General features: G+C 32.3%; 1 protein-coding gene across 1 annotated transcript in view; it reads left to right on the top strand.

Annotated features, from left to right (window-relative positions):
• Positions 1 to 14,271, top strand: part of LOC115883591 (neurotrimin-like) — a 310,522-nt gene that overhangs the window by 150,172 nt on the left and 146,079 nt on the right. The window contains exon 2 of the mRNA XM_030901948.1: positions 7,511 to 7,608. Within this exon, the coding sequence (XP_030757808.1) occupies positions 7,511 to 7,608 (98 nt within the window). The remainder of the gene's footprint in view (positions 1 to 7,510; positions 7,609 to 14,271) is intronic.

Here is a 14,271-nt window from a genome sequence, read left to right as displayed (position 1 = left end):
AATTTAATATTCTATATTATTATTGGTTTGCACAATTAAATACTTTTGAAAAGATAAATTAACATTCTATATTAGTTTAGTGATTTTTTTTAGAATTTAGAATGAGTGGGAGGGGGGTTAATCACTTCGACCTTACAGATCCATTGTGTCCCCCTTTCTTGAATCATAACTCATCATACAGTCCCAGGGCTTTGACAAAAGCCAGTATCTGGGACGGTTTTATAGAGGGTAGTTCTCCATCTCCAATATCACTCGTACCAAAATTCATGGCAAGAATGGTTGTCGTCTCGGCGCACTCAGTGATGAGGTGTACTGGTGTTTCACCATCTTCCCCACAGAATCTGCATTCGCCGTTTCTTCTTAGTTTCAATCTACTGAGGTGTTCATTGAGGAGACAGTGTCCTGTTAAAAACCCCGTGACAATCCGAAGATTGTTCTTACTCAGACCCAGGAAGATCTGTGATTTTTCTTGATCATAAGCCCTCAGAAACTTCTTCGAGTGTCCTAGACCATTGCAAGATTTCCATTCCCGGTTGCGGATGGAATCTTCCAAGTTCTTGAGTTCTGCCTTGAGTTGGTTACCACTTGGAAAGCAGAACGGTTCTGGTCCAGTTAGTGGAGTGTTCGTTTCAAAATTCTAAAAAAAAATTCTAGTTTAGTGATTACAATTGAAATCCGTACAATAAACAAAGAACAAAGCTAAAAAAAAGTATTTTTTGAGTGACGAATATAGTTTTCTAAAAAAACTCATCTAAGATGTTCAAACTGAGCACCTACTCGTTGAATACATAATAAACATCTTTTGCGCACAGAGTTAGAGCGATTTATTAGGCGAACTGGTGTAATAAATCCAAGCGTTTTAATTGTATTTGGCAAAACTAATATAAAATGTTGATTTATCTTTTCAAAAGTCTTTAATTTTGCAGATAAATCATAATATAGAATATTAAATTGCCATAAAAAATAATTAGGCAACTAGGTCAACAGAAAATCAAGGCCCGCTTCGATACAAAGAGAAAAAACTCTAATATTTCTCTCATTCTTAGAAATAAATACCCATAACTGTATATCGTTGGAAAGAGTTAAACATTGGCATTTTTTTAAGTTCATAGCCAACTATGATTTCGATTTAAATAATTATATTTTTTATTATTTATGACAAAAGCAAGCATAGAAAAAAACTGACTACGCCACTGGATTGTGCTTAAAAAAAGTGCCTGAAGAACGTCTTTACAGAATTGTATTATTCCGCGAAATAAAAAAGTTATGGGCAATTTTCAAAATGGTAAAATATTAAAAAAGACCCCGTATCTCAGTTGGCAGTGAAAATATCAACATGCGATTTATGCCATGGAACGTGTCTCAGAAATCGAGCCCATGACATCTACGTCGGTTTTGCTCTATCTAGTCAGGAAATAGATTTTCTCTGTTAAAACAGGCCAATTTCGACCACCCTGTACAACGAACTAGTGGAAAGAAAAGACATTCTAACAAGTAAAGCCCCATACTCACACTTCGCTGCTTCACTTCGTTCCTTCCTCGCGTCCCTTCGTCCAAAAATCATATATTTACTATGGGGAAAATGTCAATATTATGCGACTGTGTGTTCCTTCCTCCTTCGTCAAAACGCTACTTCGTCCGTTTACTTCCTCGAAACGCTCCTTCCACGTACTGGCGGTTTTTGGAGGAAGTAGCAAAGGAATTATCACGATCACAAAAAAATATTAAAATATATAAATCGAATTGGATTTCATTCGTAGTTGATTTCTTGATTTGGCAGTACGTCTGTACAGGGTGTCCCATTTTAGTGTGTTTTGCAGGGTTTCTCGTTTATGAGTCGAGATACAAAGATGCGGTTTTCACATTACGCTGTTACTTTTTTATGAAACTAAAGATGCTACATACAGATATGTCCGAGCTCTCTTACTTCCTAAAATACAGGGCGAATCTGAAATTATTGCATTTTTCGATCCCCTTTGTATCATAACTTACCGAAAAGGTGAAAACGGTCTCCCGTACAGTTTTTCACGTAGAATGCAGTGACGTAACTATTTCTTCGTTGGAATCTGTCTTTTTTTAAATTGACTAAAACTTATATGTTTTTTAAATACGATATTTTGTATATTATTTTATTTTCCTTGTTACGAGCTTTCTAAAATACTTATTTTCATAAACGGGGTAAAAATGCATTATTTAACTTTATTACATAGTCGGCCGGTTTAAATTAGGTAATCAAAACAATCAACTAATTTATTCGACGTAAAATGTTGGTTATTGGCATGTTATTTAAAAGCAGCACAAGTTCATTTTCGTTGTAGTTTATCAAAATATCACGATGCAAAGCAAAATTATCTGGTAAAATTAAGTTAAATAAACGGCTCTTATTTTATAAGAGCCGTTTAGCAGTTTAGCAGTACCTACCTAAATAAATAAATATAAGGTATATTATAATTTTCGAAAGCTCATAACAAGGCAAATAAAATAAAAAATAATATATAGAGTGTCCTGTTTAAAAAAAAGAACATAAGTTTCAGTCATTTTTCGAAATAGACAGCTCCCAACGAAGAACCACTTTTGTCATTGCCATTCTACCTGAAAAACGACACACGGGCGGTGGGTAAGTACTAAATGGGTAGAACAAAACAAAATCAGGGTATCCGGTATATACCTGTACATTTAGATGAACAGTCTAATTTTATAAAAGGTATTTCTAACGACCGCATAGTAAATACCCGGTATATCAGAAAATAATAACCAGTAATATCAGAAATACGAGTATATCTACAATATTTCTTATATATATTGTAGATATTATATATTGGTATATTTCTATTCCCGGTATTATACCGGGTATTTACTATGCGGTCGTCGGAAACTCCTTTTATTAAAATTAGGATGTTTATTTAAATCTACAGGTATATACATATATACCGAGACTTTATTTATCTACAAATTGGGTACTTACCCACCGCCCATCACTGACCCTTTTCACCTTTCGATAAGTTATAAGATAATCGAGATACAAAGGTCATCGAAAAATGCAAAAATTTCTACTAATTAAAAAATAAAAAGTAAAAGAAAGAAATAAGAAATAACTTTGAACAAAGAAGGCTAGGATAAATATGTGTGTAGCGTATTTAGTTTCATAATAAGTAGAACAATGATGTGAAAACAGCATCTTTATATCTATACTCATAAACCAGAAACCCATAAAACACACAAAAATGGAACATCCTGTACATCTAGCAATCGCCAGTCAATATAAAAATAATTCACACACAATAGTCTAAAAAATGGAAGAAAAAAACAATATTGTCTTCATATTTGTGAAAAAATGCATGTCCATATTTATGTAATCGTAGCGACAAAAATAAAAAAATAGAAATAGTGTGCATGATGCCTTTACAAAAATATCTGAAGAAATGGGGATTGACATCATTAACGTTTAATTAGTATGTCAAATTTCATGGTTTCGATATAAATCACATAATAAACTATACTCTATTGTTGACATGTAGCTGCTATATTAAAAATATTTTGTGGTGTGTTGTTGCATAATTATTTCCAAGCATCCGCGAGGAAGTAAGGAGAGGAAGGAGCGAAGTGTGAGTATGGGACTTAACACAACACTGTAAATTGTAGAAATATATATATATATATATATATATATATATATATATATATATATATATATATATATATATATATATATATATATATATATATATATATATATATATATATATATATATATATATATATATATATATTTGGGACAACTAATACACAGCTCGGGAACCAACACATGCACCAGAAATCAACAGAAGCATTAAGTTAGCATGGAGTACTTAAGGAAGAGAAAGAATATAATTTTCAATATATTTTAAATCAGATATAACAAATAATAAATATACATAACAAATAAAATATAGATAACAAATAATCTATTTTCATCTTGCATCATATTTTAAACAATAAATTTCAACAAGGCCCATAAATAATACCTAATAATTAACAAGTATTATGTTACTTGTATCTTAGAATTACATGGTATACCTAAAATGAAAGGAGGCTTTATGTTTTCAAATCTCAAATAAATGGATATTACACTATTGTTACTTGTTATAGGAAGGCCCTGGTGAGAATTACAACAGTTCTGGTAGTTGTTTTCAGGCATGCTTTGATTCGTTTGATTATGGACCTGACTATTTCCACAAGAAAGTGCTGATAATAACTGATCTTCAAAAACAATCGGAATGTCATCTATATTTAATGCGGAATAGTTTTCTTGTGCGGTGAGTTCTTGCATGGGAAGCTCTTGTACAGGAACCTCTTGTAAGGGTGTGGTTCTTGTACAGGAAGCTGTCTTATGGGAAACTCTTCTACGGAAACCTGTTGTATGGGTGGTTCTTGTACAGGAAGCTCTTTTATGGGAAACTCTTCTACGGCAACCGGTTGTATGGGAAGTTCTTGTAAGTGTGCATTATTATTTTGCGTATTTTTAGCAACTAGGTTCAGAATCTTTAACGTACGTGAACTCATGGTGTATAATAAATCTGAAAAAATACCTCCTATGTATTCATTATTTTTTTACAATACCTCCTATCTTCCTAAACAATTATTGAATAAACAATAGATAATAGACAATAAGAACATTTTGTAAATTTTCTAAATAAAACGTGGATTTTAAACTAGACACTTGTGTAGAAAAAAAAATTTAAACGATTAAAACCTAACCTAACCTGAAAAAATTATGTACTTACCGGCACTTCTGTTGAAAACAGGGCAATCTTAAGATTGGGACCTCGATTGGGGCAGTTACAACAACACTTCACATTTAAGAACACTTTTTTAACTTCCTTTTTTGTCTTATAAACCAATTTTTCGCAAAATCTCCGCGAGCTCAGCGAACGATCGAATCTCGTCCATACACGTGAGAAGATAGGCGATGTTAGTCTTACAAAAGGTACGTAAACAGATAGGAGGTATTGTTTTTACGAAGGGACTGGACGACACTGCAGTTTTCGGAAGTTAGAAGGTTTTTAAACTATGCGCGGAATTGTTAGGAAAAATTTTGTAGTAATAACTGAAAATTCATTTTTTTGGAAGATAGGAGGTATTGTCACATCACTGACGATAGATAAAGCTGTATTTCAGACCGTAAGTTGTTTTTTTGGCTAAGTATCTGTTCTGAGAGCTATCTTTTATTTATAGAGTAATTATATGAACTATATTGTAATCCTATGGACATAGTAATAGTATGCCGCTGAAATTTCACCCACTTTTATTTTGTATGGACCTACGTAGATCTTAAGACAGCATTCATGACCTTACATTTGTTCTTCTACTGATATCGAAGACTCCTGTTGCCATAGACATCTGCTTCCACTTCTCTTAGTCTGGAGACTACCTATCTACCTGTTTACAACATCATAAGGAACTATACAGATAAGTCCTAATTTCGATACACAAGGTACTCCTTTATTTTACACAACACATTACATTTTTGAGACAACAGTTTAATATCTCTGTAAATTATTACTATTTATCCCATATATTATAGTCAAAATTACCTTTCAGTTAACGTTATAAGTTATAATTTGATTCAAACAGTATACTTTTACTTTGTTATGATATTTTATATGAAAATTACTACACGTATTCATTACAGTTGAGGGTTGAAACCTTTGGTGTTACACAGCAAAATAAAAACACTAAATCACCACAATACACCAAAACACTTTTACTTTTACACTGGACGCGCGTTTCGCTAACCATGTTAGCATCATCAGCATATGATTATAAACTAAAGTACAATCTACAAGTTGAGCGTTTATATACTCGCCCAGTAGGCATCGAGTGGGCGTGGCAAAATCTAGCCAACCAGTCAACATATAATGTTCTTTAAATCTAGTTAATATTGATCTTCTAGTTTGCCCAACATATTTCTGATTACAATCTTTACAAGAAATTTCATAAATACTCGACCTTTCCAGTGGAGGTGTTTTATCCTTTGGATTACCTAATAATTGTTGTAATTTATTATTAGCACTATACACAAGTTTATAATTGACATTCTTAAAAATTCCTTTTTAGACCACGGGATAACTCTCTATCAAACGGTATCGAAAAATATTTAGACGTATCTTTCTCCACTTGAAAAGTCGAATTTTCAGAAATCATTAACCTATACCTACGTTTTCTAATTAATTTATCAACTAGTGAAGGAGAATATCCATTACACTCAGCAACATTCCTAATGTAATCTCTTTCTATTTCATATCTTTCGTTGTAAAGTGGGAAACTAAGTAATTTATGAACTAAGAAATTTAAACTAGCCATTTTATGTTCAACACTATGATGTGATTCATTGAGAATATATCTGCGTGTGGTCGTATTTTTCATATAGATATCAAATTCCAGGCAATTATTAGCATTTCTAATAAGTAATACATCTAGAAATGGTAATCTGTCGTTGTTCTCAATTTCATGCGTAAATTTAATGGAAGGAAAACGATTATTTAACTTAGAAATAAAATTATCTATGGTGTCTGAATGTGTGTCAAAAACAGCAAAAATATCATCCACATACCTAAACCATACTCTTGGAAAATACTCAAACTGATTCTTAGCCTCCACTTCAAACCTGCTCATGAATAAATTAGCCAAAGATGGAGACAATGGATTACCCATTGCTGTACCTTCCCGCTGTTCAAAAAAGTTGTTATTAAATTGAAAACAATTTTGTTTCGATTCTTAAAGGTTTTTGTACACGACATGTTTTGAAACATCATCGTATTGATACATATATAAATTTTACCTGTTTTTATATTAAGTAGTATAGTTACAGTTCCTACAAAGAAGAATACAGTTACTAAATTCAAATTTATTTAAAATAACTTACAGTTTTATTGGGATAATTGAAACTAACTGGTACTTGTGTTCGTTTTTTTTTTAAATAAATGTTTAATGTAGGAGAGTTATCTCTGACTTTTATTGTTGATGAACATAATAGACACTTATTTCTGTTGATTACTTTATTCTAGCTATTTTGTGTTAAAATATTTTTCATTTTGGTTTCTTACTTTACCTTTTTCATAAACAAAGTAAGTGGCGCCCTTTTTACTGTCTTTGACCATATCTATACAAATATATAACATCAATATTAAAATTTTTGCACCCTAAATATTATCATTTTTTATTTTAATATTTAACAACATTAGAAAGTCACCGCAAGCTAGAAGCCTTACCTACGAACCCAGCTCTCCTCTAACCCTGAGCAACGGATACTTTTTTCTTTCTGTTTAGGTAATGACAGAAAAGTTGTCACAACATGTCCTTCAAATCCTTGAATTTAATAGCTGTTAGTAAGAAGTGCACACACAAGTTTTTTTAACAAAAATACTCACCCCAGAAATGAATGCGATTATGATAGAGCACATTTTTTATTACGTTTTGTCTTAGTTATTTTTAAGTAATAAATTTATAGAGGGTGATTTATTTGTTTCAGAAATTCCTAATTTCACCAGCCCTATTCTAAATGTGACAGTTCCAATTGGGAGAGAAGCCATTTTGGAGTGTGGCGTAGACAGCTTATCAGCATTTAAGGTAAATTTAGTTTCTCTGTAATAATTACATAGAAATATGTTATTACAGTTGAGGGTTGGAACCTTTGGTGTTACACAGCAAAATAAAAACACTAAATCACCACAATACACCAAAACACTTTTACTTTTACACTGGACGCGCGTTTCGCTAACCTTGTTAGCATCATCAGCAGATGATTATAAACTAAAGTACAATCTACAAGTTGAGCGTTTATATACTCGCTCAGTGGGCACCGAGTGGGCGTGGCAAAATCTAGCCAACCGAGTCAGAGCCCACTGAGCGTAACAGTTAGATTTCTGCCACTAGAGTAGTAGGAACAAAGAACTTGAAGGAATTGGACCGTTGTCTCTGTTCATACTGTCTTTACATTTATTAATTCTGATGCATTCATATGCATCTAATTGCCTGTAATTTGAGACTTGTTTAAGTAATTTTAAGTTATTAAGATCTATACAATGTTCTTTATCAACAATATGTTCGGCAACGCAAGATTTATCCGGTCTACCATATCCTATCTGAGCTAAATGTTCTTTAAATCTAGTTAATATTGATCTTCTAATTTGCCCAACATATTTCTGATTACAATCTTTACAAGAAATATCATAAATACCCGACCTTTCCAGTGGAGGTGTTTTATCTTTTGGATTACCTAATAATTGTTGTAATTTATTATTAGCACTATACACAAGTATATAATTGACATTCCTAAAAATTCCTTTTAGACCACGGGATAACTCTCTATCAAACGGTATCGAAAAATATTTAGACGTATCTTTCTCCACTTGAAAAGTCGAATTTTCAGAAATCATTAACCTATACCTACGTTTTCTAATTAATTTATCAACTAGTGAGGAGAATATCCATTACATTCAGCTACATTCCTAATGTAATCTCTTTCTATTTCATATCTTCGTTGGAAAGTGGGAAACTAAGTAATCTATGAACTAAGAAATTTAAACTAGCCATTTTATGTTCAACACTATGATGTGATTCATTAGGAATGTATCTGCGTGTGGTCGTATTTTTCCTATAGATATCAAATTCCAGGCAATTATTAGTATTTCTAATAACTAATACATCTAGAAATGGTAATCTGTCGTTGTTCTCAATTTCATGCGTAAATTTAATGGAAGGAAAACGATTATTTAACTTAGAAATAAAATTATCTATAATATCTCTATAGAAATATGTTAGTTTATAACATACAGTGGCAGCCAGCTAATTAAGAACGATTATATTTTTGATATTTGGTACTAAAATATGGATGGTATTCTTTAAATTTGTAAATAATTCTTATCACGTAATGTTAATTCTGTAATCTGAAAAATAAACAGAATAGAAAAATGTTTTCTCAAGATATACCCAAATATTTGGTTTTATCGCGGACACGAAATTGAAAACTATTTATTTGTTTACATTTTTCTTTAGGAATGCGCCTAGGATAATAGAGGTACAATTTAATTTGGTATTCAAGCGCTCTATACATGCCTGGCTTAGTAGTACTCTGTCAATATCAACGAAATAACATGGGCAAAAGTAAAAGTTGTGATCTGGCAAAAAGGCAAATTATTTTAAACTTAGTAAGTGAGGGCTATTGATACAGTGCAGTTGCATCAATGTTGGAGTGTTCAAAGTGTATGGTGTTTAATGCTATGAAACACTATAAAATTCATGAGACTGTTGAAAAGGTACCTAAAAAGAAGAGACCTAGGATAACTACCGAAAGAGAAGACAAAACTATTGCACGCATTGCAAAAAAGTCACTTCATTTGACAGCCGTGAATATTAGACGAGAAATTTATGGCGAAACCCATCCCAAACCATCAGTAAGAACAATTCGTCGCCGCCTTAGTGAGTTCCAACTATTTGGAAGAGTTTCTCGGAAGAAACCTCTGGTGTCGAAGAAGAATCGTCAAGTCCGATTATAGTTTGCACGAGATCATTTATGGCAACTCAATCAATTGGCAACTTGGCCAATGGAAATCTATACTTTGGTCGGACGAAACAAAGATTAATCGCATCCCCAAGCAACAATAGTTTAATACATAATATTTATTAAATATGTATTTATTATTCTATCAAGAAAAACGAAGAAGTAGTTCTTTGATTTATTTTCCGATGACTTGTAGATATATGGATTTTTTATAATAGAGACAATTACGGCAAATTCATTTTCTTCACTTCCAACGACAGGTTTCTGCCTAATAGGTTTTTTAGAAACCACACTACCAGCTCTGCGAAATAGGACAAGTAGTTTTTCAAAGGAACGCTTATCAGGAAGATTCCTATTTTCGGATATCTTTGAGCATAAGCTCTTGAGGCCAAGAAGCAATTTTCCTCACAAAATAAAATCACTAGAAACATATCCATTCGTTCCGCCAGCAGATACCGCTTTATTTTTCTTGATAAAATAATAAATACTTACTTATTAAACTGTTGTAGGTAAATCTAAGTAAATTGTTATAAATTAAAAATAATAATGTCCATAAACTAATGTCGACTTTAAAAATGGTTACTAACTGTCACTAGAAAATTGCAATGGCGACACCAGCCATCTTATTGCAATTTTATTAAAAAATCGCTTTTTATCCAAAATCTGAGCTAGATAGGTATAGGAAACCCTAATATAGTTTGAAAGAGCATTTGAATCTGCTTCGGTACATTTAAAAAAATACGGGGTGTTACATTTGAAATAACGAAGTTTTATATAAAATAAATCCTTAAAAAAGATAAGCAATTTTTGATACCCCTGTATAAATTTAAGGAAGCAATGCCATTTTTCAGTAAAGTTTATTTCTTTACCTTTAAACTCAGCACAAAAATTAATTCTGAAAAGTAGTGTACATGGTGTTAATAATCTATTCTATTGTAGCTTACAAATTTAAATCTTTAAATATCTCAAAAACCAAAGATTTTAAACCTGTTTAACCCTTACAGTAAATTACTATTTTTGGGCCCGAGAATCCAAAAATGAAATAAAATACCGGGTGTTTAATAAGAAAAAATATAACTTTGATATGTATCTTAGTTCTGAAACACCCTGTATATTTCAAAATAATTTTAAATTGTGCACATTGCCTCCCCGCATATACCCATAAAATATTTTGTTTCTGCATCTTTCCCTTTTCGTATAATCAACCGAGGCGACTGAGGTGCGCCACCGTGTAAGGCATGTTTTTTAAGTAAGTACCGTTTTGCAATTCCGCCGCCGCAACGCTACAGTCGGCGTTCCGCGCATGCGCGCTGGTTACCTACATCTCTTGTCTATGCACAGGCGCCAGTACAGTCTGATTCTTCATTGTATACGTTGTTTATTGAGTGTTTAAGATACCTCCGACAATCGTGAGCCCCGCCGATTGTGAAGTACGGGCTGTCATACGATTTCATAGTGCTAAAGGCGTAAAACCGATCGATATTCATCGTGAGATCTGTGAAGTTTACGGACAAAACATTATGAGTGATGGAATGGTAAGGAAATGGGTGAGAGCATTTAAAGATGGCCGCACAAATGTGCATGCAGAAGAACGGAGTGGGTGTCCTTCGGTCGTTAATGAAGATTTGGTGCAGAAAGTGGACGAAAAGGTGAAAGAAAACAGACGCTTTACAATTTCATCATTGTGCGACTACTTTCCTCAATGTTCTCGTAGTGTTTTGTATCGCATTGTGACCGAGAACTTGAATTACCGGAAATTGTGTTCACGTTGGGTTCCGAAAATGTTGACGGATTTGCACAAAACCCAACGTTTAGGCAGTGCATTGACTTTCCTTGAGCAGTACCACAATGAAGGTGAAGATTTTTTAGACAAAATTGTTACTGGTGACGAAACATGGGTGGCCTACGTCACACCAGAATCGAAACAACAGTCCATGGAATGGCGACATTCATCATCACCCAAAACAGTGAAGTTTAAGCAAACAATGTCTGCCCGGAAAATCATGTGCACAGTTTTTTGGGACAGAAAAGGAGTATTACTAGTGGAGTTTCTGCCTCGTAATGAGACAATCAATGCAGCATCTTATTGTGAGACATTGAACAATCTGCGCCGTGCAGTCCAAAACAAAAGACGTGGCAAGTTGAGTAAGGGTATTGTTTTGCTGCATGACAATGCCCGTCCACATGTGGCTAATCGGACCAAAGATCTCATCAAATCTTTTAAATGGGAAACTCTAGATCATCCTCCATACAGCTCTGATCTGGCGCCCAGTGACTACCATTTATTCTTGCACTTGAAGAAACACCTGGGCGGTCAGCGTCTTCAAGACGATAACGAAGTCAAAACTGTTGTGTTACAGTGGTTAACCAGTCAGGCGGCAGAATTTTATAAGGAGGGTATTGAAAAACTGGTGCCACGTTATGACAAGTGCCTCAATATTCACGGAAATTATGTAGAAAAGTAGATTAAGGTACAGGCTTTCATGTAAAAATAAAATTATTGCGATATCTTTGCACGTTTTTTTTAAATGCCAAAACGGTACTTACTTAAAAAACATGCCTCGTATATTATTTAAAATATCAAAACACTGATAAAATTGTTTTTCAACGATATAGCATGTTCCTATAACTAAACCTTCCGGTTTCTTAAGTAGAGTGCTTTAAAAATTAATAATTATTCTATTATTAAGAACCTCTTTTAGTGCGAAGTGTACAAGATAACTTAATAGCCGTAAAAAACTCATCGCAACATTATTACAATATTTGGAACATGAAAGCGGTAGTAATTAGTAGTGGGAACTATCGAATGAATACTATCGAAACATTCGATAGTTGCAATTCATTCGAATAATTCGATAGCTAGTAAAAAAACATTCGTTGAAAACTATTCGAATGAAAATTATCGAATAGATGCGTCATCTGTCTTGAAATATTGTATTCTAGTAATTCGGCAGCAAAAACCATTCATTTATAAAATTCATTCATTTATGAAATTCATTTATTCGTCAGGATCGATTATAATAAAATATTAACTGGATTTTAGTTGTCGCCCGGCGACGTAGGTTTCTTTCCGAGAAACCCGACAGCGGTCGGTGGCAATGCTAGAAAAAAGCCGGCATCTTTGATTTTTTGCGGAGTCGTATAAAGATAAGGACACATTATTTTTTTTATTGATGTGCTAGTATTTACACAGAAAATACATTATGAAGGGCGCTGTTGCCATATATTGGTATTAGTTGATATTAGCAAAGAATATTATTGTTTGGCTTTAGTTAGTTAGGGATAGTATGTCTATATATTTTTTTATTAATATTTTGTTGTTAGGTTAGGTTAGATAATAAAATATTTTGGATGTGGGAAAATGATTTTTAATGTTTTTAAAAAAAGACTGGTTTAATAAAAATAATAATAACAGTAATAATTTGTTATACCTATTAACAACAAAATTTAAAATAATTTAATATAAACATTTTTTTACGTAGTAACAAAATATAAACAACAAATTAGATGTCAAAATTATTTATATTAGATCATATTTAAAAATAATATAGTCTTTAAAATTTTTGGCATCGTTGGTTTATTAAATAATAATAATTACAGAGCTAATTTGTTATATTAACAACAAACTTTAAAATCATGAAATATAAACATTTATTAATTTTCTAAGCATGCAGTGTAATGGAAGGAAAATATAAATGAAAAATTAGAAATCAAAATTATTTATATTAGGTACTTTATATTATTATTTAAAATAATATTTACTTTTACTGGCATTTACTTAAAAAATAAATGAAATATTTCTTCGCAAAAAACTACATGTAAGAGAATTAGCATAAACAAAATACAAACATCGTTAACTTTTTTTAAATTGGCACGTGTAAAACTTCAAGTTCATCTCATCTCTTAAAAATTGCTACTTCTCAAAATTTCCCATTAAAAAATAGACCATATATACCATATAAAATAAAATAATTGAAAGATCGGGCTACGGAAAATCACACAAATTTTTGGAAAAATTTTGACACCTGCACACGCACACAATCGTCAATGGAAAAAACTACTATTTTAGTATTTTAAATATTTTAATAAACGCAAAAATAGCACAGTATTTATAAGGTGAAGTTATAAAAATTTGGAAGAACTAATAATGCACTGACGCAGACAAAAATCAAACGAATACTAAATTTCATTTTTCATTTATCAAAAGCATTCGATAGTCGTGGCTCAACGATAACCATTTAGTCGCACGGCGAGGTTGTCACATATGCTTTAGTATACAAATGAATGAATGATTTTATTCGAATAAAACCATTCGATAGTTGAAATCATTCATTCAGTAACCATTCGATAGTCTAATTCATTCGATAGTTCCCATCGCTAGTAGTAATGGCTCTTTATGAAGTGCTGTTAAGGAGGTGAGTTTTGATGATGGAAATAATAACTGTTCATATATTTATAATTAATATATTTTTGTTTCTTAAAATATTTTGATTAAAAAAAAAATATGTAAAATTGGGCAACGCTTTGCCGGTCAAGCTTAATCACGTGCAAAGTTTATTTAATGGTACTCGAACGTATGCTGTAATAGTAACCTGGTAACAAGCAAAGTTCCTACCGGCAGCGTTAATACAAAAAATGCAGGAAGATTAACAAACATGCAACATTTGTGCCTTTTTAAAATCGTCCTAAATATATGTACTAAAGATTCAGTAAGAAGTAAAATTATATAT

This window comes from Sitophilus oryzae, unplaced genomic scaffold (assembly GCF_002938485.1).
Source record: "Sitophilus oryzae breed Bouriz unplaced genomic scaffold, Soryzae_2.0 scaffold_1963_pilon_pilon, whole genome shotgun sequence".
Lineage (NCBI taxonomy): Eukaryota > Metazoa > Arthropoda > Insecta > Coleoptera > Curculionidae > Sitophilus > Sitophilus oryzae.
Note: the sequence above shows the minus strand (reverse complement) of the source record. Positions and strands in the feature narration are given on the sequence as shown.